This window comes from Copidosoma floridanum, unplaced genomic scaffold (genome assembly GCF_036245765.1).
Source record: "Copidosoma floridanum isolate Cflo_tuat_1 unplaced genomic scaffold, Cflo_Japanese_pri ptg000027l, whole genome shotgun sequence".
NCBI lineage: Eukaryota > Metazoa > Arthropoda > Insecta > Hymenoptera > Encyrtidae > Copidosoma > Copidosoma floridanum.
The window spans coordinates 5,303,220-5,329,820 of NW_028321904.1; the positions used below are offsets into that span (position 1 = coordinate 5,303,220).

Consider the following 26,601-nt stretch of genomic DNA (forward strand, 5'->3'; position numbering starts at 1 on the left):
CGCATTTGTGTTTGACGCCGTGTAACTTCTCCGTACGTCTGTTGTGATGATTGATGTTTTGGTTGTGTAGGTATAGGTATTCGATTTGTATATTGTTGCACCTCTTGTTCCACTGCTTTTCTTATTATATGGTGTAGATTTGTGTCGTGTTTGGCTTGTGTTTTATCGCTAAATGGATTAGTGACTCGTCGATTAATGTCAGTTGTCGTATTTTCACGTTCAGTATATAGAGTTAATTTTTCAAATACAGGGGGTCTATGTGCTTCTGTGTGGGATTGCGCATCAGTTTCGTTATCACTTATGGCTTGTTAATGAGATAAATGTTCGCGTTTTATGCTTGGCGTTAATTTTCTTAACATTTTCATTATAAAAATCTTCTGTTTTTTGCTGGCCTCTACCACTCTGTCCAGGTTTCTGGATCATCTTCTAGAATAATTTTTATTACTTCGTTATCTGTATCAATTGGTCCTGTTTCGTGTATATCTGTGCACCTCACGGCTTCCTGTATTTCCCTTTCCAGTGTATCGTTTGTTTCTACGTCACTCATAGTGTTGCTCTTTAGTTTCTTTTTTTCTGTAGTTCATCTTGTGCTCTTCTAGTTCGTATATATATTTTTCTAATCGTAAAACCCCGTTGTTTCTGTGTATTTTGTGTTAACCTGATAGATACGCGCGCTCTATCGAGTGTTAGTCAATAGTCTTTTTTTTTTGTTTTTGTTTTTGGTTGGCTACTCCTTGTATTTATTAACTAATTAAAAAAATTTTGTATGGGGTGTTTGTCGTTTGTATCGGTTACATGCTTGTGCATGCAATTATGGGTTGCTGGTAAGGTCTCAGGATATTGCGATTTAGAAATAATATCGATGTATAAGTTTTTTCTTTTAGGTGCGTATTTCCCTCAGGGGTTATAAGTATAGTATATACGAGTAACGAAAATTCACTTACCAGATCGCCGTGACGATGGTCAGCATAACGATACTCCTGTGCATACTTTTGGGTCCCTTCTTTGATCTTTCCTGGAGTTGCTCAGCTTCTGCTCCCGCTCGATGTTCCCTTCCCCTGTGCCGAGTATCTTGTGTTCCCTCTACGGCTGTAGTCTGGGCTTGGCGTACCGTGCTTTCTTCTCTTTGTCTGTATTTTTCTGGGTTTAGTGAACGGCAGCTGCCTCTAGTCTCCTTGTATATTGGTCCACTGGCTTGATATGCAGTTTTTCCTTGTCTGGTATCCTTGCGGTATCGGAGATTTTTCTGATTATATTTTCCTGTTCTCCTCTACTTTTCCAATTCCCTTTATATTGTGGCACTTGACACGCTGAATTTGGCGTCTGGCACTTTTGACACTTTTTTTCTGTGGGACGAGAGATATATTTTTTCTATTTCTTTTATTTATTACATCGATTATTTGAGAAAAAAAAAAAAAAAAAATCTTTTTTTTTTGTTCCGCGAGACTAAGTAATTTCCGCGCACGCGACAAATCGTAAAAAATGTTATATGTATCCCACTTCTGACACCAGCTGTTACGTGGAATTTTCGGTGCGGGAATAAATAGGAGCGTGACTTGTTGTTACTTATGCTTTATTAGAATTACTTATATTTGAGGGAAGTTGTGCGGGTCTTCTCTTCTCGTCTCGCGGACTCCGTCCTTACCCTCTCGCGTCTCTAGCTGATCTCCTCGTCCCTTCTCTCTACCTTTCCTATCACCTCTCTTTTCTATTCCCCTACCCTTTAGGCCCAAGCCAGCAGAGGTGCACGCACGCATAGCTATATGCTATTGTACGTAACAATACTGTAATATAATTAGTATTTGTAATTACTATCGAGGCCAAAAAGTGGATCCACATTCAACTTTTATAATGTGCAACTGCATCTCTCACATACTGATGCTTTAAAATTACTGTATATTAAGTAATGATTGTTCTCTTTTACATTAGATCTTACAAACTTTAATGATGACATTTTTTTCTAAATCAGTATGAAATTTAATTTTTGTGCGTCCTTGACAAAGTAAGAAAAGGGTAATACTGAGGTCATCGCGGATAAGCTGGTGATCGTTGTAAAAACTTGAACTGTTTACATCTATCTAGCTTTAAGTTGAGTTTGACTACTATATACAAAAATTGGTGTGCATATTTATTATTCTATTACACAAATCTATTATACTTATTTTTTGTTTATTAAATAAGTTTAATGTTTATCCGTTGGATTTAAAAAAGTATTTAATGATTAGCAGAAGAAAATATTATACGAGTGTATCATTGATATGTAAAGTGGCTTACAGGATGTAATAACCAAATAGTTAGAAAAAATATCTCATGATTTGGCGGAATAGCTAAAGGTGGCTCATCTAATTGATGCAGAATTGGGTAATAAAAATTTCGTTTTCTATTCTTATCTACATATTCATACATAACGATGTGTATACAATTATTGTGAATTTGTTATTCTTGTTTCTGCTTAAGTTGTCCGTTATTGATGATTTATTAATTGTATTATTGATATGTATGGCAGGTAAAGATTTAATGTCAAGTTTTATAAAAAGGCATGGATTATCTAATAGAAAAGCTCAACATACATGAGTTGCGAGAGCTAACAGTTTTAGTAAGGAAGCTATAGACAAATTTCGTTATCTTTCGAAAGATTTTTAAAACAAGAATAACTTTTCTCCACCTTCTTATATTTGGATTGTCGATGAAAGATCTTAGTCTGTGGTTCCAAAATTATCTGCAAGAATAAGAGCCACAAGAGAAAGGAGACAAGTTGGTGGAAAGTAAGCTCAGAAAAAGTTGAAAATATTACTGCAGAGAATTGTATGTCTACTAGTGATGTCGTTATGCCACTCATGCTTTTGTCCCCTCGAGTGAAGGCAAGTACTATATTTCTTGAGGTAAATCTGAGATAGCGATTGAACTGTATTGAGCAGGAGTAGATACTTTAATTTTAAAATATTCTTGGCTTTTGTGAAAGAGTATGAAGAATTAACAAAGGCATGGACGGATAATGTACATTTATTGTTATTGGATAGTTATTTTTCTTACATCAAGAACTTCGTAGTTGCAAAAATAGTTAAACAAAAAGAAGTTTTAATTTTACAATCTCTACTTCATTGCACACCCAAGATGCACCCTTAAGATTTTGGGCTTATGAAGCCCTAAAATATATGCAACGTTAAAGAAGGGACAACTTTTCAGCGTACTAGCCCTCTAGTCCGAATGAAAAATATTTCTTTGGTGGGTGGTAAAGCATAGCAACTAGAAACAAAAGTAAAAACTGTTATAAATGCTTCTAAAGTCACTGGAATAGTGCCTCTAAGTATACATATTTTCAAACATTTCTTCAAAAGCCCCAGTTCATCGACTCCAAACAGCTTAAGTTAATCTTTCTCCTCTATTCATGAAGGTCTCTATATACATACATACATACTTGTTGATGCTCAATTACTTTTTTACTCATCTTTTAATAAAAAAATTAAACTTTGTTACAAAACAAGTTAAGGAATGTAGTCAGATTATTAGTAATATCGTATCACCTAAGATAATCAGAATGCAAAATGTAGCTGTAGGCAATAACTCGAGTCTTAAATCTAGATATTAGTTAAACTAGTTAAAGCTCAGTTGAACTACAAGTCAAAGTTTCTCTATCGTCACTTAAGAGCTGAGTAGCAGCCACTGTGCCTTTCTTTTCTCTTATAGTAAATAAAAATGTATTTTGATGAAACATTAGACGAAAAGTTTAAATGATAATTTTTTTTCTTATCAGGTTAGGAAACTAAACAAATTTTATAAAATATTAAAAGTAGTTCTGTGTTTAAGATTTTTCAATGTGCTCAGAATATCTGGCAGTGTGCCTAAGCACCAATTAGTAAGAATATAACAGTTTTAACGAAGACAAAAAAGTCACGAAAGGCTACTTTTGTAACTGAAGACACCTACGTTAAGGAACTAGAGATAGCTGAAAGAGTTAAAACAATAAAAAATTAGTCAAAAGCAAAAGGAGAATCGACAGCCTAAGCTTTATATAATTGTCAGGCAAAACCAAAGATTAGGAATGATTAACTGCTTGCGAAACCATTTGCCTTTCAGTGCTTTCTAGGTAAGTTATCGACACATCTCCTCTTACGAGTACTACAAATCCAGTAGAGAACTTTTAAAACGTCTACCTTGAGGTTATAATGGTACAATACCACTTAATGCAGCATATAAAGAGTACAGCATGAGTTATTATTACAACCATGAAAATGTTCAGGTAAGAAACTCAGTAGATGGACTTGGAGCTCAGAAAACTTGGCAAATAGTAAAAACAGCAGATTCAAGTATAACAAATAACTAAGGACCAAATAAGTTATCTACCCAAAACTACTTTCTCGAACGAAATGAAAAGAAGGAATTAGAAAAAAAAAATCGCATAATGAAGCTCCAACGAATGTTGATTTTTTGAAGTAGGGTAGAATTTTAAAAAAATTTTACATTAGTGAGATCTATATGAGATATGATTTCTCTGTTAATGGGCTGCTATGGAATAACACTGTTGTAATAAATTTTAATAATAAGGATGGAACTAAAACTTACTAAGTGTCATACCAAAACTTGGTTATAACTTGACTTTTTTCAGTCGCTTTTGTAATTTGCAGTCATCTACTAATCTAATACTTTACTTGAAAGTTAAAATAGTTAAAAATGAGAACTTTTTAAGAAACTCAATTTTTCAGTTTCTACAACAGTGGCAGATAGCACTATTTTAACCAGAAGATCATCAAATTAAAAAAAAGTTCTGCAATAGCTCTTTAAGAGTCATAGAAGGAAAATTTATCCTTTGTGTATCAAGTACTTTTTTCTTAACTGTTTTTGGCAATGAACCCTTGACTTTTACCTGGATTAAAAATGATGACGAAAATAATGAGTCTTACAAATATCATCAGGTTTTTATTTCTTTTAAGCAGCAGTTGCAAAGTGTAAGATATTAAGTAATTTGTGTTTTATATTTATTAACCTTACAATAAAGCTATTATTATTTCATGTAGCAATCATGTGGCTGGCAAGTTAGCAGTTAGGCCTAGAAGGATCTCGACATAATAGCCTCTAATTTATAACAAAATGTATATATCTGTATACATATGTTTCAAACATGACACTACATTTACAGACATAATTTATATTCTGAAATCCTTAAAAACCATTGTTTCTAACACTTTCCGAGCTGAGCTTACTAACTCAGCCTCATTCTCGTCACAGTATTATTACTTGTTGTATCTATAACTATATAATCTAATTAAGCTGAAAGATCATACAGGCCATCTACCTTTATTAGACGTGTTCTTAAGGATGACACTACTTATGCCTCAGATTTTTACTGTTTGTTCGATCAAGACTAATACATTAAAGGTTAAGAGTAACATAAGTATTAGAGTTTATATACATAGTAAAGAAAGTCCATACTACTCACATATTCTTTCTAGCTGATCAACAAGGTTAGAACGTTGATAAACTTCCGCTACAAGTTCTTCACGTAACAATAATTAACAAAGTACAACCACGCATGGTCGATGAGCCCAGAAACTTAGTGAATTTTTAAGGAAAATTGATAATAGATATTACAACAAGAAGTATTTGAGGTGTGACTCTCAGAGTAAGATACATTAAGTAGAATGTGTAATATCTTCTCTATTCCTCCAGACTTTTATTTATTTTGAGGAATTTCAGCTTACAACAAATAATAAGTATTAGGAAAGCATGCATGGGATATCACCGATAAGGCGAGGTTTGTCTTAATACTAATAAATAAGGCCACAATCAGAACGTCAAGTATATCGGGGTAATTTATTTCAACATTACTAGTCATGTTCTTATTGTCACACGCGTGTATGATAATTCACAATTAACACGTTTTAAAATACATGATCTTTTATAAATAACTATATCTTATCGCTACTAAACTTTGGTGACAATGTTAGTCAATGATTATTCCGGAGTTCCAATCAAGAAAGTATTTGTCCCTGCATGTACGCGTGAGATTATTTAAAGCCCAACGTTAACGTTATTAAAAATGGTTTCAGTGACCCCCTGAGGAGTTTACCCACCGAATCAGACCTGGAGATGATAACGCTGGTTGAGGGACGCCCAACTTCCAGAGATTATGTTCTGGGAGGGCCCAGCTAGTCAGTGGTGGGCTTGTTGATTCGTTCCACCTTCTCCATGAAATTCAGTGGGTCTAGAATAATAGGATTCACCCTCAAGATCTCAGCCCCGACTCTTCCCTGGGACAGGATCCAGCTGGATACTTTCTTTTCCCAGTCCTATTATGTCAACTTTTACTCTTTCGGCCAAGCGAAGCAGCCTTGCGACTTGTTCCTTTGCGGTTTTTCTATCTCTCCTTCGGCCAAGCGCTATAAAACTTCTTTACGCCTAGAGCTTTGGTCCCCACGCACGGCTTTTACCTCTCCTATCATGAGTCATTGGCCAGGGCCGGACTCCTCGAAACCCGTTGTAAAATTAATATTACACCATAAGCCAACAGAAAGAAGATAACAAGCTTTTGTGTGACTTTATCACTGGTATAAAAAGTCATATTTGTGATACATTTGCATCTTCAAATTTATACGATCATACATAGATAAAGGTACTTATCTAAGCACTCTTAGTCCATCCATGTCCTTTTATCATGACCAACGATTTTTTTGTTAAAATTTAAAAAGTCAAAGATCATTAGTTTAAAAGTGTTTGAAACTATTTAGAGAAATGAAAAAAATCTTTCTTTGGGTATGGATCAAACACACAACCTTCTGTTTTTATATATGGGTGCTCTATTACTTGAGCTACCAAAGAGTTGTGCACTCATATACACAGTGGGTTGTAATGGATTTTACTGTAGGTCTTAAGATGTTTCTAAATAGTAGTTTGAACTCATTCTCTTCATGAGGTTTATTTGAACAATTATTTTTCTCTTGTTTGTCGATTAGGTATTGGAAATTTTTGTGTGACTTTATTACTTGTAAAGCAATAATTATTTACTTATAGTATATTGTTACGTAAATTTGTGGTTTTTTTTATTCTTGCCAATAGTTTGAAGTTTCTCCAAACTTAGTATTTTCGGCTTTCAAAAATTCAATTAAAAAATGGTTTTTTGTTATGAATGAACATTAATGGACTTATCGTATTTATATTTGTACCTACATACATGTACATGCCTACGAATTTATACATATATATGTATAACAAATATTACTTGTTATACCAGTAAGTACATTGCAAGAAATCGTTGAATATCTAATTTATTTACAAGCTTAACGTTTTTTTAAATCAAACCCTATTGGGACAGTAAATCGAAGCTATGGCTTAGATACATCTCAAAACCAAGAATAAAATCCATCCGTACCATAAGTGTGTGTGAGGACACAATTTTTTGGTAGCTCAAATAATAGAGTACTGCCTAAAAAAACAAGAGGTTAAGTATTAGATCCACACCCTTGGGAAGATTTTTTCATTTTTAAAATGGCTGGCAATTTCATAAAATTTATAATCCATGATTCTTTGAAATTTAATTACAAAATTAGTAGTCATTTTTAAAGAACATAGATCAACGAAAAATGCTTGGAACAGTACCTCCATCTTGATATTAGCCTATGAATTTGATGATGCATGTGTATTACAAATATTGCTTGTATCACCATGGACAAAGTCACACGTATACTTTTCATATCCATCTTATTTATAAGTAAAAAGTTTTTTTTTAGTAAACTTTATTAAAAATAAGCTTTGAAAGGTTAAATTTGTTGAAATTGTAATCTAACATTACAAGCAGTGAAAATGACAGAACAGTAAGAGAATCAGGTGTGGGTCTCAGGATCCTTGGCACAAATAAAACTTCCAACTCGAATGTTATTTAACTTGGTATAATAGAAACTGAAAAAATTAGAGTGCTCCGAATTTTAATAGATCTTTAAAAATCCCATATAAAAATACTAAAAATTCTTACATTATTACGTATTCATCCACGTGTATGTATAAAATACATTTACCTTAATGTACTACTTATGTTATGACTCGCGTATTCTAAGTACTTTCATTTTTGCTATGATATATCTTATAATACATGTACGAATTGTTGTCTATGCAATGCAGAATAAAACAAGAATTTTCACTATATTGCACCAAAAGCAGGTACTTTTGTCCAATTATGCGAGATCAAAATTCTTTTTATTAAAAATTAATATTTGTGCATTTGTTATGACATCATATCTGTACAATTAATTCCTGTTGGAATCTTTGTAGCCAACAAATAAAAGTTTTTCGAATATTGGTTACCATGAAAGTAAAATAAATAATCCACTAAATCTTATTGAGACTGAGAAAAAAAATAGACATATAGCTTTTTTCCATTGTAAAATTCTAAATTTTCATTTTATTTGTTTTCTATAATAACTTATAATTCAACATTAAAATTTACCCGTGCTTAATTAATTTCTACTGATCTAAAAATTAATAAAAAGAATATAGGTTTTAGTCACGTAACAACTTTTCTTATAATACATTATAAAGAAAAAAAATTAAATCAATTTATAGGTAGGATATGAAGGTTGTAGTTTTCTCTTTAAGATATGACTTATTATTTAAAAATACAATGGTCATTTGTATTAGTTCATGTAACATATTTTTGCACCTCAATAATTATTTTCTGAACGTGGAATTATTATAGGCCTATTTGGCTTGATTTTCCAGATACGACAGTTTTTCTTATCTTGGGAGGTTATGTTGTAACAAAAATTTTTCAAAGATTCTGTCAACGTCCGTGTTAATTTTCTAAAAATGCCATACTAAATGAAGAAATTTTTTTGACGTGCTCTTTTCCAGATACAGTTAAAAAATCGAAAAATTAAGATTATGTTTGTTCATAGTGTAACCCCTATCCATTTTGGCGCGTTGATCATGTAGTCCCTCTTTAGAAAATCCGTTAAAATAGTTGTTGTGGGTCTATCTAGCTTCTTTTTCGAGATATGACTGTTGTTTGAACTTTAAGAGATTATATTTTGACAATAATTCTTCGAATATCTTGTAAACGTCCATATTAATGTTTCATACACAATATAAAAAAAACCTTCATTGCTCGTTTTTTTTAAGGCATTGTCAAAAAAAAGTTAAGGCTATGTTTGTGCAAAGTCCAACCCCACTATGTTTGTGCACTTTCATGATGTGGATTACCTTTAGAGAACCTGTAGAAATGGTTATTTTAAGCCAATTTGGCTTCCCTTCCGAAATACAGCGTTTTTTTTTGTTTTCAAAAGTGAAGTTGTCGTATTGTATATATTTCATTTTTTACGTATGTTTTTTAACATACATATATACATACGAAAAGATAAATAAAAAAAGAACGATTTTTAATATGTTCTTCGAAGAATTAAAAAAGATAAAGCGATGTTTTGTGTTAGACATTATTAACCTGACAGTACCTTAGCTGTAACAGAGATACAGTTTAGGCCGTATTACAGCCATGTTACGATTTCTACCATGAAGCAGTAGGTATACCTATACCGACACGGTGGCGCAGCATTAAAGTTACAGTCTCGTTGATCTGGAAAGTAAAACAGAATTGGCCGTGGTTGGTAGTCGGATGGATGACTGCTCGACTATTATTGCGCTTGCTGGCGCTGGTGATTTTTCGGATCGATTGACTGTCTACTTTATGTATGGAGATAGAGAATATCTATATCATATATATTGATAGAGTAGTCGTGGCGCACTATTGTCCGCATGTGAAAGGGAGGGAGAGAGAAAGGGAGACAGACAAACTGATCCCTTGCCCCCTGCCTGCGGCACAGTCAGCTGTACAGATAATATATATATAGATAAAGAGCGCGCGGTGGCTTAGTCAGCTAGGTCGTGGATTGGCACGCGGGAGACCGGTGTTCAATTCCCGGCCAGTGCGACTTTTTCGGGCAAGTACCTCTGTGATTTTTTACGTGCGCTTTTTCACCATGCAATGCTCCTCGAGGAGGGTTTAGGTGACCTTCTCGCAGCAAAAATTTCCTTATTTCCCCCTACCCCCCTCCCAGTAATGGGAGGACTTCCATCCCTCTTTCCTTCCTTCTCTCAAGTGCTAAGTGCCCATGGTGGTGCCCTTATTAAAGGAGCTGGACGTAGAGCACTCAAATATAAAAAAATATATATATATGTAGATACATGTGTGCACGGCAGCATTCCCTTGCTCTCTCGTTTTACGGGTTAACTCCCCATAGAAGGCCCGCCTAAAGAAGTTTCAGTTAAAAAAAAAAGTTTCTGTTAATCAATGGACTCGTTTTAGGCTAAGTGTTAAGTAATTCTGTTGTTTATAAAAAAAAGCACAAGACAGAGAAATGTAAGACAATAGAAAACACTCACAAATTCCGTCCATGCTCGTTGGGACTGATAATCAGTGTATCTATTATTATGGAGATGCTGGTCATGAATACAACAGTCGTAATAACTGCAAAGTACCGTGATACAAATTTAATTGTTATTATGACGTCAGAATATAATATCAGTACTCTTTCTGGGGCATCACAAATTAAAAGTGCTTCGTTTCTCTCAGATACTTGAGGCCCCTGGCTCCCTGCCTGACACTGTAATCAAGTATTAAATCTCTTCAATTCTTATAAAAAAACAGGTAATAAGGTCATAATCTTTTCATATTTAACTATAATAGCAGTTTCATTTTATTAGATCTCGATATTGCTATCTTTGACAAAGATCAAAGTGTACTATAAATAACTATTCTCATTAGCTCAGTACTTAAACATAAAAGTCATTTTAATTTTTACGCCACTCCCTTAGTTATCGACCATTTTTCGTACGGATACAGTACCTTCTAGACTCGTCGTTCATACTTAACATTTAGGGCATAAGCCATTCGTATTTTAATTTTGTGTGAATTTGCAGAAACCAATCGTATTTTCATTAACCGATTGTCATAAAATAAAGCGTACCAGGGTGTGAGCCGTTCATATTGTAATTTTACTAAATTCATCAAGAAGATAATTCAATATCATTGCATGAACTGAACATACTTCTAGCGAACGAGAAGCTACTTGTTTTGAATTAGAGATGTTAATTTCATTTCAAACCGTGGTAATCATCAATGGCAGAAAAAAAATATGACGCTATGAAAGAATGCCTTCATTTGTGCTCAGTTTGTGTCCCAAGAATTAAATGCCTATTATTACTAAGGAACTTGCTAACTATATGTGTTCTATTAATTCGAAATTGCAAGTATCAACAGTAATCTGTCTAACGTATCGTTTTGCCTATTATTTCCAGATTAGGAATACTAGTTGAGAGTGCAGTCTTATCGTAAACGAAAAAATTTTATCTGAAACGATATCTGAAAGATTTAGCTTTTTTGGAGAAACCTGCAAGTCTTCTCTTGCTATTTCTTGTGCTGAAGAGGGGTGAAATAAAGGTGTCAGTGATGTTAAGTATGTCATAGAGTCATTTACTCCTTATAGATCCTGGGGATAATTTTAAAAGCACAACCCAAAAAGTACACAATCAAGACTTGCCTCGTCAACAAAAAAGACAATGTAATTTATCTCACTTTTATAAAAAAACATGTCACTTTTAACACTTAAACTCATACCAATTTTTGGCAGAAATACATAAAGTAAGACAGACACGAACATAAATATTTAACTATAAATTACTCCAAAAATAAATAAAAATACAGAGTGCATACACTCAGAATATCGAGTTTTCTTGGCAGGCTTTTCGTAACAGAGTAAGTTGGAAAGGAGTTTTCAGAGACAATTACGCTGATTGTCTGCATTAGTGTTCATAGCAGTAATACTGCACAAAACTATCAATTCATCTATTTGTCTAAATAATCACCGGCACAAAAGCAATTGATCGAGAAAAACGCAAGTCATTAAAAATCAATTTGTTTTATATAACTATTCCTTTTTTTTTGTAATATGTCATTATTAATATTTATGAGTGTGTATGTTAAATAGATTTCGAACCAAAAATAAAAAATAACTTTTTATAAAAGTATTAAATAAAAATTGTATTAGTTTATCTAATAAGGATTCATATTTACCCAAAGTATAGTAAAAGTGACTGATAACCATTTAGTGACTTGTTATTGTCGCCTATGGTCGTTTTAACGATCCAACTTATAATAAGCACCTTAAAAAACATTGCTATACTGATTTTCAGCTTAATTTAGCATAGACGGTATTTTAAAATGCAGCTGAAAGATCTGTTTAATAATCCAGATTCAATAAGAAAAAAACAACAATTTTAAATTTATAAGTAACAAAACATTGGATTTAGAATAATCAAATGCACATTAAAATTAGGCAAACTGTTCTATGCGTTTTAAATTATGCTGTATAAGATGTTGTGTACACGTAATATACCAACAAACCTACCAGAACAAGGTTTTGAGCAGGGTATAATAAATCGTAGATTTTGATGTTCATGTATTCAATCAAAAAGACTAATTGGTGTAGTATGTTAAAGTATCAATAAAAAAATTATTTTTCATATCATAGGTGAAGCAGAACGCCTTCTCCGTCAATACCAACAGAACGAAGAATTGGTGAAAAATATTGGCTCCAATTTCTATCAAATAATTTACCCAGTTCAGTTAAGGCATCACGAAAAAATGGGAATATCTACAAGAGAAGTTGGCGTTTCCAGAGTAAGTAAAAAAAAACACACAGCCCTATATGTCTGTTATTTAAAAGTGTATGTAATAGTGAATTTTAGATCTTTTATCTTCATGTGCTACACAACAATGGTCGAACAAATTTTAGAAAAAGTAGAAATACTGATAGAAGCTAAAAGTGGTCAAAATTTAGAAAATAACATAAAAATAGTTCAATATTAGCGCTTAAGTTAAGTACTTTAAATTATAGTAACAGCTGCTTTTTACATTAAGCCATTCAATTTAGCTATAATAAATAGACTTAAACAAGTGATGCAGACTTTTACACAATTAATTATTATAATTTTTTTTTTGTATTGTTGTATTGTTTGCCACCATTAATAGGTCCTAATTAGGAATGTTTTATCATAAAATTCATCATATTAAGAGTGTTGCTATGTAGTATTACGTGTAAAGTGATGACTTAAAACAAAAAACTGAGAATCTCAAGACTCAGGTAAGGTGGAACTACCCATACCACACAAAAATACCAAAAAAGTTATGGAGCTAAAAAATGTGATGTATCCTTTTCAGGCCTGTCTCTGTGGTTGCTTTAGCTCAAAAGCACTGCCCAATTACATTCAGCAATAATAAGTATTCTGTGCACTTACTACATAGAAATCTTATTGTTATAGGTATTCGTTACGAGTCTAATCTCTTTACTCTAAATACGGCGAATTTCACCCGAAGTCTTAAAACTCAACCCCAACCACCAAATTAACTTAGCCTGTCTGGATACAAATTTGTGGCACAAGCAACTTGCTCATCTCAATGTCCACTACTTATGCCTATTAAGAAGAGAAGCAGCAGAGGGCTTAAAATTTAATTCCCATGATATGCTAAGATACTGTTAGCTTTGTATTCAAGGCAAAATAATTCAAGAACCTTTTAATTTTAGTACAGTCCATGCTAAGCAAAAATTAGTACTTGTACGTACCGATGTTTGTGAAATCTTCTATGCTCTACGTGAAAAGTATGAGTATTTCTTGACTTTTATCGATGATTTTTTCCAGACAACTCTTCGTATACTTTCTTAAGAGTAAATTTGGTGTGCGCATTTGTCTGAAGGGGTAAATTTTTTTATTCAGCTGAAAATCAAAGTTATCAGAAATTGAAAATTCTCAGATTTAAGAACGGCAAACAAAATGTCAATCAAAATGTCAGTAGAACTTTGAATCAGCAAAGTTTGTAACATTAAACCACCTTACCTTACAACTCAAAACAAAAAGAAGTGGCTGAATGGCTTAACACAACAATATGAGAGAAAACTATAACAATCTTAGCCAAGATCTCAAAAAGTTTTTGGCCAAATGCCGTTGCTATAGTTGCTTATAACTACAAACGCTCTCCACACTTAAAATAAGCCAAACTACATACGAAAAATGGATGGGATACTCTCAAACCCTCTACCATATGAGATTGTTCAGATGACCAGCCAACGCTTTGATCCTGGATTAGTTTGACTGAAAAACTGCTGATAAGATCAGGAGAAACTATAAACAATAAAATGACTTTCATCTACAAAATTAAGTCTGGACTCTGGCAACTTTACTATCGAGCAACAAACCCGTTGGTGAAGTTAATTTATAAAAAAATTCTGACAGGTCTAGAAATGTAATATATAATTCAAGACTCATAGCTCAAGGCCTTGCTTAAGTGTCAGGATCGAATTAGGACTTATCCTACATATCATTTGTGCCATTCGCCACTATACGTCTCATTTAAGCAGCAGCTAGCTAAACTACAATACTTACTCACTACATCGACATAGAAACAACCTTTTTGCCTGACACAGTCAAGAAAGAAGTGGGTCTCAAACGGCTTTAAGGTAACCAAGACCCAAATCCCCCAAACAAGTTTTGTAAATTAAACAAGTCTCTCTCCAGTATGAAACAGAGAAAAAAGGGAGGAAATCTAAGGCTTCACCAATAAGTTTAGTCCATAAGCCTGACTTAATTAAACAATGATACCTGTGTATATTCCTTTATCCCAAAACCTACTCTATCATCATCATAGTTTTTGTGAAGTATATACTTATTAGGGGCCTTCTAACGGGCTTATCCCTAGACTCACTTAATAAAACACCGTACTGTGTCGACACATAATGTAAAACGTTTTCAGTTAAAAATATTACATTGGTTTTTGAATCTTCTTAGAACTAAACGTTTTTTCTCTAGAACACTTATGTTTTAAATAATTAAAAAGCCATGGATTCAGACTTTTTCACGTTATAACAAACAAAAAAAGCTGTTTGATAAAACTGTAAGGATTTAAAGATCAGAAATAATAAATATTTAAGAAATTGTTTATTTTTCAAATCTCACAATTCTATTACTTTAATCAGAAACCCGTGCAGCCTTATTTCTTTCTCTGTAATCGTTACAGTAAATAAACAAAAATATTTTTCTACCTATTAAGAAATCCGAAAGATTTTCGACGTAAGCATTACTTAAATAAAAAAATATGTACTCGGGCAAAGCGGGTAGGGTGAAGTGGATTGATCAGTAGGTATTCAAATAGCACTACTGCCATTCATAACTCATTTTTCTAAGCTTTTCTTAGATGTTAAGTAAGTATAAATAGGAAATAAAGTGATTTATGTTACAAACAAGACATTTGCTTCAGAAATTTTTATAATGTTGCTTACGATTGCCAAGTTTTTGAGTTACCAATTCAATAGTCATTAACATGTTAGTGTTTTTATATTTTGAATAGCAAGTCTGTTAAGCTATTAAAGGGTAGTTTATTACGACTAAAGATATGATATAAAAAACTAGTTAAAGCATATTTCCCTCCATTGTAGTGCCTTTTTTCTTTGCCAGAACGGATGAGCCGCTTCAGCCCCCCCCCCCCCGAGCAAAGCAGTTTTTTCTAGGGTCTTTTTGATTTTTAATAGTAGATCAGAAATGAATGAATAATGACCTAATGTTTATTATTAATTTCATAGTTCTATGTGCCATCTATCGAATAAATAAGACTGATCATTATCATTATACAAATACTAAGCTTTCTGGGCTTTAATCCCTCAGTTACCCGCTTAATCAACCTTTCCCTACGTAACAACTATTGACGTTATGATAAAAAACTAATTTCTCACTTAATAAATTCTGAATTTTTCTATTTTGATGCTGCTATTTTAATCTTGATAAACGTTCTGCATCAGTTTCCTTACGCTTAAAATTGTATACATTTAAAGGATTGGAACTTTTTCTTCTAATTCACCTTTTTGCCACCACAGGCACTGTAAAAACTTTCGTAAAGAGCTGTTTTTTGCCAACTTTGTTAATTGTAATGTATATTTATTTTCAAAGTAGTTCGACGTTTGAGGGCCCCAAAAAGGCTTGGTTGGCTAATCTTCTTAGCAAACGTGACTGCCTTGATTCCTCAGGGTAACCTAATCTGGCGTGCTGTTATAGCACCAGATTTAGGAAAAGAAAAACTGCAACGCTCTAAAGCGTTAGTGTTAGTAGTATGGTTCTTTTTTCACGTGTCCTTGTGTTACACTAGAGCCGTTATTATCTAAGAAACCTTTTTTTACACAGCTAAGTTGTTTCGGTGGTCTAAGGTTGGAAGATTGGTTTGTGACGCTTGTTCTTTAAAGACTGCTTCATTATCTCAAGCTCATTTTCTCTTTATAGCTTTACTGTTAGGTTCATCCGACTCAAACCATGAAGTGGATCGGTGATTTTTCGTTAAATTCTTAAAGTCGAGAATGTGTTGCATGGTTTTTAGTAGTCAGGATATGCAGCCTCGTGGAAAAAAGCCCCACTTATCACCTCTGTCAGTGAACTACTGACTTGGTTTAATACTATCTGGCTTTAAATAGTCTTTGAGTCGATAGATTGTGGCCAAAAAAAGGTGTAAAGATGTATAAGTTTAGTGTCAGATAACCCTAAAAAAACTGATGAGATTGATGGTTAACTAATGAATCTCAATACCTATGTTGGCTCTGAAAATGGCCAACAGTGATACTTCCAGACTTTTCTTATTATTCTTGATTACAAAAAGCCGGTTCCAGAAAGCTTGACTCTTACCCTTAAAGTCTTTGCACACGAAGACCTTGCTAAGGAGAGCTTTACTGCTGGCCGATGAATATCTCGTCTTTGAGTCGTTCCCTGGATAACCAACCATTCAACGTTGATCAGATGAGGGAGTTTGGAAAAATACTTCTTTTATGAATGTGCCGCTTAGACAAACAACTGGAAAGAAAGCTAATAAAATTTCCAGCTGATTTGGCAGCCCATATTTCTCAGGTTTGTTGTTTCTGGCTTGCTGTTGTAGCAAAATCTGCTCTGGTAGCATAAGATCAGTTAAAAGAACGGCAACAAAGTATCGAATTGTTGGAGCAGAATTTTCTCTGGGTAAACGCCTCACAGTAGTCGAATTTTATTTTTCTATATTCAAACCTAATATCTTGTGAACATCGATACATAAATAAAAATATTCTGTTTTCATTCTATTTCATTAGTAATCAGGAATAAAGAAAAACTGTAGAGTCCGTAAAATTTAAATCTGACCTACAAATTTATGATAAACATCAATTTTTTATGATTTTCCATCTGTTTTTTTTGTTTTAAACTCCACTTGGAATAAATTTTCGCTGATTCATGAGTAACTTTAGTGATTTTATTTTCTGTTTAATACATACTTTATAACGACGTTAAAATTTATTCATTTGTATGTGTATATATATACTAGTAGGGCTAACACCCCCCTGCACGCTCCACGCGCCAACCCCCCACTAACAGATTGAGTAGACGAAATTACGACATTACTCATGCATTCATCAATGCAGGCTGAAAATTAGTTCACAACAGAAGAATACGTGACCCTCAAAGAAGTTGATATAACATATAATTAACTTAACATAATTAAAATTAACATAAATAATAATTTTCCAATAGTATTTTGAAGTAATAGTAGAGAGGCTCTTCCATTACACAAAATTAAAATTAAAAATGAATGCTGTAGTAGTGTTAATAAAAAATTTAAGTATATCAGACGGTCTCTGTAGAGGCACAAGATTAAAAATAACAAAATTATTTAAGTATAATACAGAAGCAGAAATAATCATGGAAGAAAAAAAAGCAAAGTATTTATTCCTAGAATAACATTAAATACTGGCCCCTTGTTATAATTACCTTTTGTCTGCTATAGCGAACAGTTTTCCTTTGTATTAGCATGTTCTATATTTATTAAAAAATCAGAAAAACAGAGTTTTGATTCTTTAGAATTGTATATTAACAAACCTTTATTCTCTTACGGACAATAAGACGTTACTTTATTAGGATATAAGAATTCAAAAAGAATTTTTATTCCAACTGCATCCAAGAATAAATCAGAAATTAACAATATTATTTAGCTAAAAATTTTTCAGTACTTCAAAAATATGTAACTTTAAAAATCGTCACATTAAAATAAACGTATGTTAATTCATAAAAACTATAAAAAACAAGCATGTGAAAAATGTCAAAAGGGTTTTAAAAGAACAGATGGGTTAAAATGACTGATAAAATGTCACAACATTAAACTAACAGAATAAATTATTGTTTTGAAAGCTCAATTGTGTATGTTTATTTAATAATACCTCCTTATAATTTCTGTCTTTTACTTAATAAAGTCCTCAAGTAATCAAGAATTTTATATTTCGGTAAAATAGATATAGAACAGAGAGACATATGAAATGTTAAAGTTCAATCAAGTTAAACAAATAATGGTACTTCAGAGTCAAATAGTAAATAAAGGGGAGCGAATAGACAGATAGAGACCTATGATCAGTGACTTAAAAAACCCTTAGAACTAGGTATGACTTAGGTACTAAAATGCGTATATTTTTTAACATTTATGATATAAAATATTAGATCAATGAGTATTTTATAGGGGGGAGGTGGAGAGGAAGGTGGAGGGGAAGCAAGGAGGAGCTGAGGGAGAGCTGAGAGTGAGCTAAGGGGCAACAGGGGGTAGCAGGGGGGAGCTCATTCAAATATAACTTTATTAAAAATTACGTTAAAACAAGCAAATAACTATAGTTAGTATACGTACATCGAGGGGGAGCTGTGGGGGAGCTGAGGAAAAGCGGAATAGCAGAGAGGGGGGGGGTAAGACTTACTTTCGTCAATACAACCATATAATATAGGGAGATGTATAAAACTTAGTACAAATTATTAATATATACAATTATTGTTATACTCACAATTCTAAAAGGACAATCTTTCTTCTTCTGTGCAAAAAATCATACGGAGCAAAGGCATACGGATGTATTTTGTTATACAGGTATGTATATGTATATATATATGCTTTGCGATCCACTATCCCAGATAACAGTTTATCGTATAGTTTTTATGAAATTATTTATTTATTAAAAATAGCTGACGAAAAACATCCCGTTTCTACATAAATAAGAATAAACGTACGTATATTTATATATATATATATATGCGTGTGTGTGTGTGTGTGTGTGTGTGTGTACAAGTAGGGTTTTGCCCCCCCTGCGCGCTCCACGCGCCAACCCCCCACTAACAGGTAATGAGTTTTATTATTTTCTTTTATTAGGAATTTATTTATAAATAATTTACTTAATTTTATAATAGGACTGTATATACAAATATATATTCATACACACACATGTATTAATACATTTTATTGTGTTGTTCGTGTGGCGTTATATCTGTGCAAAGTGTTTATCTCCTGAAAACAATTGAATCATTTTTTGTTTTGGTGACTCTGTCTTTACTGATACTAACTTCTTTGTTATTGTATACATCTTAATAGTACTTTATCTCATACTTTAGAGTCCTTCATGTTAAATATTAACAGAACAAAATCCAAAAACTTTTTGCACATAGAGAAAAATTGCTAAATTACTTTGGTGATGCGTATTTACTTGCGCAAGTATACGAATGATGTTATTTCTTGACGAACCAAACTTTTATTATTGTACTTAAAATATCATATATACTTAAGTGATGTATGAAAATCTTATAAATAATTGCTGTTGTTAATCTTCATCACGTCAATGTAATAAAAAAAACTTTTAGTTATTAATCTATTTGAAATAAGTCTTGGATGATTCTTGATAAATCTTCAGGAAAACTCGTTTGAACTTTTTATAATTTATATTTTATACCTTTTCACATTTAATTTTATTTGTGCGGACTGTTATGACAATCTTTACTCAGATACTCACAAAATAACATATGTACACAAATATTAACGTATTCAATTTTGTTAATGTATGTGGTTAAATTCTTTTAATAACTGACATTAAAATTTTACAAATGCATTAAGCTTACAACTTCATCTAACTATATATCTGCTGAGAATTATATAAGGTACTTGTCCAAATTTTTTGGTATTACTTTTTTCAACTCTTCTTTTTCAATTTTTTTGTCGACATTTAACAATGATATGATCGGATCTGTTGAATAAATAGCCCTATTAAAATCATCAGTAAGTCTAAATACTCGGCTGGTCTGCCGGGCATGATTTGTCACATACAGTCGATGTAATTGGTGCCAAGACTTACTAGCATTTTCAGAATAAAATATCATTGGCATTGGAAATGACTCTGCTATCTGACAACCATGCATTAATAGTTCATGCACTTTGGGGCTGAGCTTGACTTCAGGATATAATTCAAAATATAACCAGAACGTTTTTTTTCACAGTTTCGCAACTTCTTTATAGTTTATCATTTTTTAACATTCAAATACAGCTTATATGGTTGCCATATTGCTAACTAGATCTTGATTTATCCTTAAAGCTTCTGCAAATTCTTGTGGGTCCTCCAAGTACTTTCTTGCTATGTTTACTGTGATACTGGTACCGTTATCCTGCAGATTTTGGTTAACTTGATCGCTAAAGTTTTCAAACAACTTATTCTGGACTTTTTGAAGACCCGTCATAAGGTTAGATCAATTATGAAATAGTCCCACGTCCTACAAACACATAATACAAAAACTTTAGCTTTAATGATATTAGTAAGACTACAAGTAAATTAAAAATGTGCTCCATTTATCTAAATGATGAAATTGTAGACATACAACCGCATTAAAAGAAACATTTTAGGAGTTTGCATTTTATCTTACAGTTTCTTGGCTTTATTCTGTGTATCATTTTAATAACAATTGCATTATTGCTGTCAGCTCCAATTTAATCAAAAAAACATACTTTTATATTATTAATCTAAAATTCATACGACAATATAATAAGATTCCAACACCGTTTTTTCAAATCTTCATATTCATAGTATAACCATTGTGTTTATGCAACTTTTCTTAATGATACGTATTATCACAGATTTATATAAAGTTAAAAAAAAGAAAGTCCAGAATAAGTTGTTCGAAAATTTTTAGTGATCGAGTTGACCAAGTTCAGCAGGATAATGGTACCAGTAACAGAGTAAACGTGGCAAGAAAGTGCTTGGACAACCCACAAGAATTTGCAGAAGCTTTAAGGATGAATCAAGATCTAGTTAGCAATATGGCAACCATATAAGCTGTATTTAAATATTGAAAAATGATAAACTATTGAGAAGTTGCAAAACTTTGTAAAAAAACGTTCTGGTTATATTGTGAATTATACCTTTGGGTCAAGCTCAGCCCCAAAGTGCATAAACTATTAATGCATAGTTGTCAGATAGCAGAGTCATTTTCAGTGCCAATGATATTTAATTCTGAAGATGCTAGTAAGTCTTGGCACCGATTACATTGACTGTATGTGACAAACCATGCCCGGCAGACCAGCCGATTATTTAGACTTACTGACGTTTTTAATAGGGCTATTTATTCAACAGATCCGATCATATCATTGTTAAACATCGACAAAAAAATTAAAAAAGAAGAGTCGAAAATAGTAATACCAAAAAATTTGGACGAGTACCTTATATAATTCTCAGCAGATATATAGTTTGATGAAGTTGTAAGCTTAATGCATTTGTAAGATTTTAATCTCAGTTATTAAAAGAATTTAACCACATACATTAACAAAAACGAATACGTTAATATTTGTGTACATATGTTACTTTGTGAGTATCTGAGTGAAGATTGACACAACAGTCCGCACAATTAAAATTAAATGTTGAAAGGTATAATTTTTTTGGGAATGTTTTAACTAGATCCACTTATTCTTACTGCAGAAAGTTTTTATTATACTTTCACGCTACCTAGAAGATTATACTAAACTAAATTAAAAAGCAATCGTACTTTTGCAAAACTTAAAACTTAACAATTGCTATAGTGGTTAATGTGTTCAAGACAAAAACCATACTAAAAAAACCTAGAAATCGTTGTGAATTTGCACGCAAAATTTCAGCAAAATTAATTTAGTGGTTTTCGCGGTTAGCTATTGCAACAGTTTAGTTACTTTGCTTCTTACAGAGTGTATATAAATTGACCCCAAAAAATAAAACGGTGCAATAAAGCTTATTATAACGAAAAAAGAGAATTATTGCATTTTTCCTATTGAATGCATTGTGTCAACAATATGACGCATAAACTGATTGCGAAATCAAAAAATTAACTAGAGCTATGCAATGTAGGGGCTTAGTCTTGTTTAGTAGGAAGAGAAGAGAGGGAAGTAGTAGAAACAGGCAAAAAAGGTAAGATATCTTTGTAGTGAGAGAATGATATGCTGATTAAATCACAGAAGAGGTTAATACAGGATTTATTTGACCTGCTTAGAAAGTAGAAAAAGCAGGCTTCTTAAAACAAAATAGAAGAATGACTGTGATTAACAATAAACAAAACGTTAGGTAGTAACCGTGCAGTAATTTACTTACTTAAGCGCTAAGTTTTTATTTTTTTAATGTAACCAGATAAACCGTGCGACAAAATGGTACAAAAAAAAGTAGTAAGTGATAAAATTTTTAGTTATTGGTACTTTACGCACTTTAAATAGCATGGTAAACAGGCATTAAAGGTTTTTTGTTACGAACTCATTGATTGAAAATATGTAAATAATCAAACATCACTGCTTAGTATTAAATGGTTTCTAATCGCAACATTATAAATTACTAAGAAGGAGACCATGAAAGCTTGATGATAGATTTTATATCTCTTTTATTAGTATTAAAAGACAGTTGATTAATTGCCACTGGTAAATAACTTTAATCGTTCAGGTTTTTATTCAACGAAGTAAGAATAAGGCAGTAGAGAATTACTATTGCAAAGTGGTTCTACCGTTTTCAGCAAACAAGCATCGGTGGTAAGGGACTAAATAGATCGTTTTTTCTCTGTGTGATAAACTTGTGATAAGAAGCAATAAAGTGTGGGTGCTAAGTAGTGCTTTTTTATCTTAGTATGTTAAATAATTACAGATAAAAGTATAACCAATAATAAGGTTGCATAATAAATCTTATTACTCTTCCTTAAGTCATAAATGAATAAATTATTGGCTATGTAAAATTGACATTCATGAACTTAATAGTTTTCAAAAGAAATTTCATCCACTAGAGTCCTCATTTAATAGGTTGCCAGTGAACTCAGGCTGTGACTAAAGTCATTCATTTTACTATTCAATATTAAACAATAAATTAATCCCTATTATGTTTCTCTTGAGTTACTAAAAAAAAGGGTTGCAAGTGAGCCTTTCTGTTCTCCAAGTAAGATAATATTTTATATTAGCTCATGATTACGAAGCCTAATAATTATTAGAACAAGAGTTCTTAAAGGTATAAATGGCTGCAGGGAAAAGGCTCTGAGTAAGTTTATTGTTTCAATTTGACTCTATATTAAATGTGTAAAAACATAAAAATTAGCTTTGGCACACAGCTAACCAATTGGATTAGTGGCACATATTTATAATAAGTACATACTTATAGTTATTTTTATATTAAAAAATATGAAAAAAAGTAAAAAAATTATAACTAAGCCTTACTGTTTCGTAAGCTAAGTATAATTATCCCCTTTTTTTTTAATTTATGATTACTTTTTAATGCTTTTCCAAGCAACACCTGCCACTGAGTGAGCTTAATGACCTTATTATTTTTTCTCGTACAATAAATAAATAAATTACTATAAGATATAGGTTCTAAGTTATTAAATTTTCTTTTTTCTAGTTTCCTAACTAATACGTTAGAACTGTTAAGTACGCTTCGGTACTCAAATAGTTCGTTGGTTTTAAATATGTACGAGGTAACATATAACGTAATAGCAAAGTATATAAGACGAATTATTCTGGTCACAAAGGTACAGGACACGATCCAATATAACAAATTATTTCTCTCTCTGTGTGAACAGTGATTTCAATTACACAAAATCAAATATTCATTTTAACGAATATTTATTCTTTTTTTTTGGGCGGCGTGTTCCACTAGTACAACATTGGTAGGTAGGTGGGTACGTACACGATCTACGATCCCGCGTACCATCAATAAATTTGAATTTTTTTAATGAATAACAAAATGTTATTTTTTACGGATCGGGGACACAAGCATTAGGCAGGGCAGCTAACACATGATAAAACAGCGTGTCACCACATAATTCTTTTTTTAATACAAAAAACAAAAAATTAATAAGATTTGAGGCACTTCCTTATACTCAGACAAAATTTTATTAAAGTAAGCTGTCTTTCTGTCCGAAAAAGTAAATTACAAGTACAAATGGTTGGATTATTGCTTGACTAAGGCACATTAGTTTGGCATGAGCTCCTAAGTTTCTTAATCACGAAAAGTCATATTTGCTATACTTTACATCATAATTCAACAGAAAAAGTAGATATAACTATCGATAAGCTTAAGTCTTAGAGGTATCTTCTAATCATCCGTAAAATCCGAGCTACTGTACTTGATTGATGTGATGGCACAGTGGACTCACTGTATTCTTTTCGTACTGTAGGTATCAAGTTCAAACCACAATTAAAAATGTTTTATTATTATTATCATAATTGTTTTTTTTTAAATCCATCTTACTAACTCAAAATTAAGTACCAATTTAGGCAGGTGAATTGCCATTTTACTTTCTTGTGTTCAGCTTTATCAGCTACTATAACAAAAGTAGGTATGTACGCTACGCTCGGTTATGAGCGTAATTAAGAGCCGCTTACTTTGTTAAAGAGAAACATATGATATTTTTTTTTTTTTTTTGTTAAATAATCTCACACATTCCTAACGGAAGTATAAAGTGCTGTCAACTTGTGAAAAAAAGTAGAGTTCATGGTGGAACAGCACCTAACCAAAGAATTAATGTAAAAAAAATATTCATAATCAATGTGCTATATAAACCTTATTCTTATGCATTTTGCCTCCTTACTTTCTATCAAGTAAATATTATGGATAAGCATTCCTTTTTTTTATGCATACAACTTTACAGTATTTAAAAGCTTTAGCGAATACTTGCTTTCATTTGTAAATACTAAATTTTTATTTTGTTAAAAAATATCAACATGTAGTTTTTGTTGCAGTTCAAGCACGCGCATATAAAAGAGTGCTACTGAGTCACAGTAAAGGTGGCTTGGGTGGCTAGTACCGTACCTAGGGTAGGGTGCCATAAGGACTCCTAAAAAATTAACGCTTCTCGACGGTAAATTTTTTAATAAATATAGTTAATTTTATAAAACTGAAGTACAAAATTAAGAAATTGCCATAAAAGAGTAGTGAAATTGTAATTGTGAAAATTGGGAGATGTTGTGTCGCAAACCAGATTAATATTTCAATCTTTTTTTCTAGTTTCTTCTTAAGTTAAGTCATTGACCCTGTATTTTTGAGAATTTAATAGATTCTTTGTAAAAAAAGTACACAAGAACTAATTTCAATTTCTGAGGTTAATCAAAGATTTTCGAAGAAAGTCGCTTTTGTGATCACTGTCCATAAGAGTAGGTAACAAATTTGCGAATTTTTAGTAGTGATTTTTGAGAAACTAAGTCGTTGACCCCAGTATTTACTTTTTACAAATGAACACAGCATCTTCGTTCACATTATGCCAAAATTTCAGAGGTTTTGATCAAGTCGATAAAAATCGCTCAAGCCCCCTTAACAATAACAAGGTAACAAATACGTAGCCGAACAACTTTTGCTAAAGTAAGTTAATTCTATTTTCTCTAGAAAAAACAGAAAGATTCGATGTTGTTTGTTACATTTAAACCAACACTTTCTTTGTTTATTGAGCGTTCATTGAAATATAAGTTGTTGTTTTTTGAATACGCAAATTACAAATACGAGAAGAAAGGACAATGGTGTGAGTAAAGAGCATTAGTTTTGCTTGAGTTTCTGAGTCGCTACACATAAAAATAGAATTTTTTCTGAGATATCAGAACGATACTAATAATGAGCTTGATTTTCAGAAGTTTTTCCTAAACATTTGTCAAATTTGAACCAGAAATACACTGGATATGATAGAAAAGTGGGCTTAAAACGGAACAAAAAAGAACGGCCCCTTGCCAGATAACAATGTGCGCTTAAGTTTAGTCTTATTAATAATCATCACCAAGTGTGCCTAATTTTGATATTTTTTTAACTAATAAGGCAACAATAACTTATTTTAGAATCTCTTACCACGTTTCTGAACGCACTTATTTTAGACGAACTATTTTATTAGTTGATAAAAAGCGGTTTTTTTCAAAGACTTACACTTTATTTTGACTTTGTTTATTTATATAGACATCAATAGTAAGGCAAACATAAATTTGTTAAGCATCTCTAACTATATCAGTAACCTTTTACTATATCGTAATCTCGCGTAAGCTTCACGATTATGTCGGGAGCAATGGTTAAATGTACGTCAACCTGACCTTAAAACGATTGGTGCAGCTCACCATCAGTTTATTAATACAGAGAATGTTTTACTAGTAAGCGTCAACTCAGATTGCTCCTGAGATGTTTCAGTTTTCCAAAATAGAGAAAATTATGGAGGATCTTTTGAAGGTGACCCGACTAACTCTATTTACGGTGTTGCTTAATAAGCGGGTGTATCAGCTATCTACATCCAAGCAGTAATTAC

At 32.3% G+C, this 26,601-nt stretch overlaps 1 protein-coding gene across 1 annotated transcript in view; it reads left to right on the forward strand.

Annotated features, from left to right (window-relative positions):
• mmd (disintegrin and metalloproteinase domain-containing protein mind-meld) overlaps positions 1-26,601 on the forward strand; it is a 2,100,572-nt gene that overhangs the window by 102,521 nt on the left and 1,971,450 nt on the right. Inside the window, exon 3 of the mRNA XM_089595760.1 lies at positions 12,513-12,661. Coding sequence (XP_089451886.1) covers positions 12,513-12,661 — 149 coding nt within the window. The remainder of the gene's footprint in view (positions 1-12,512; positions 12,662-26,601) is intronic.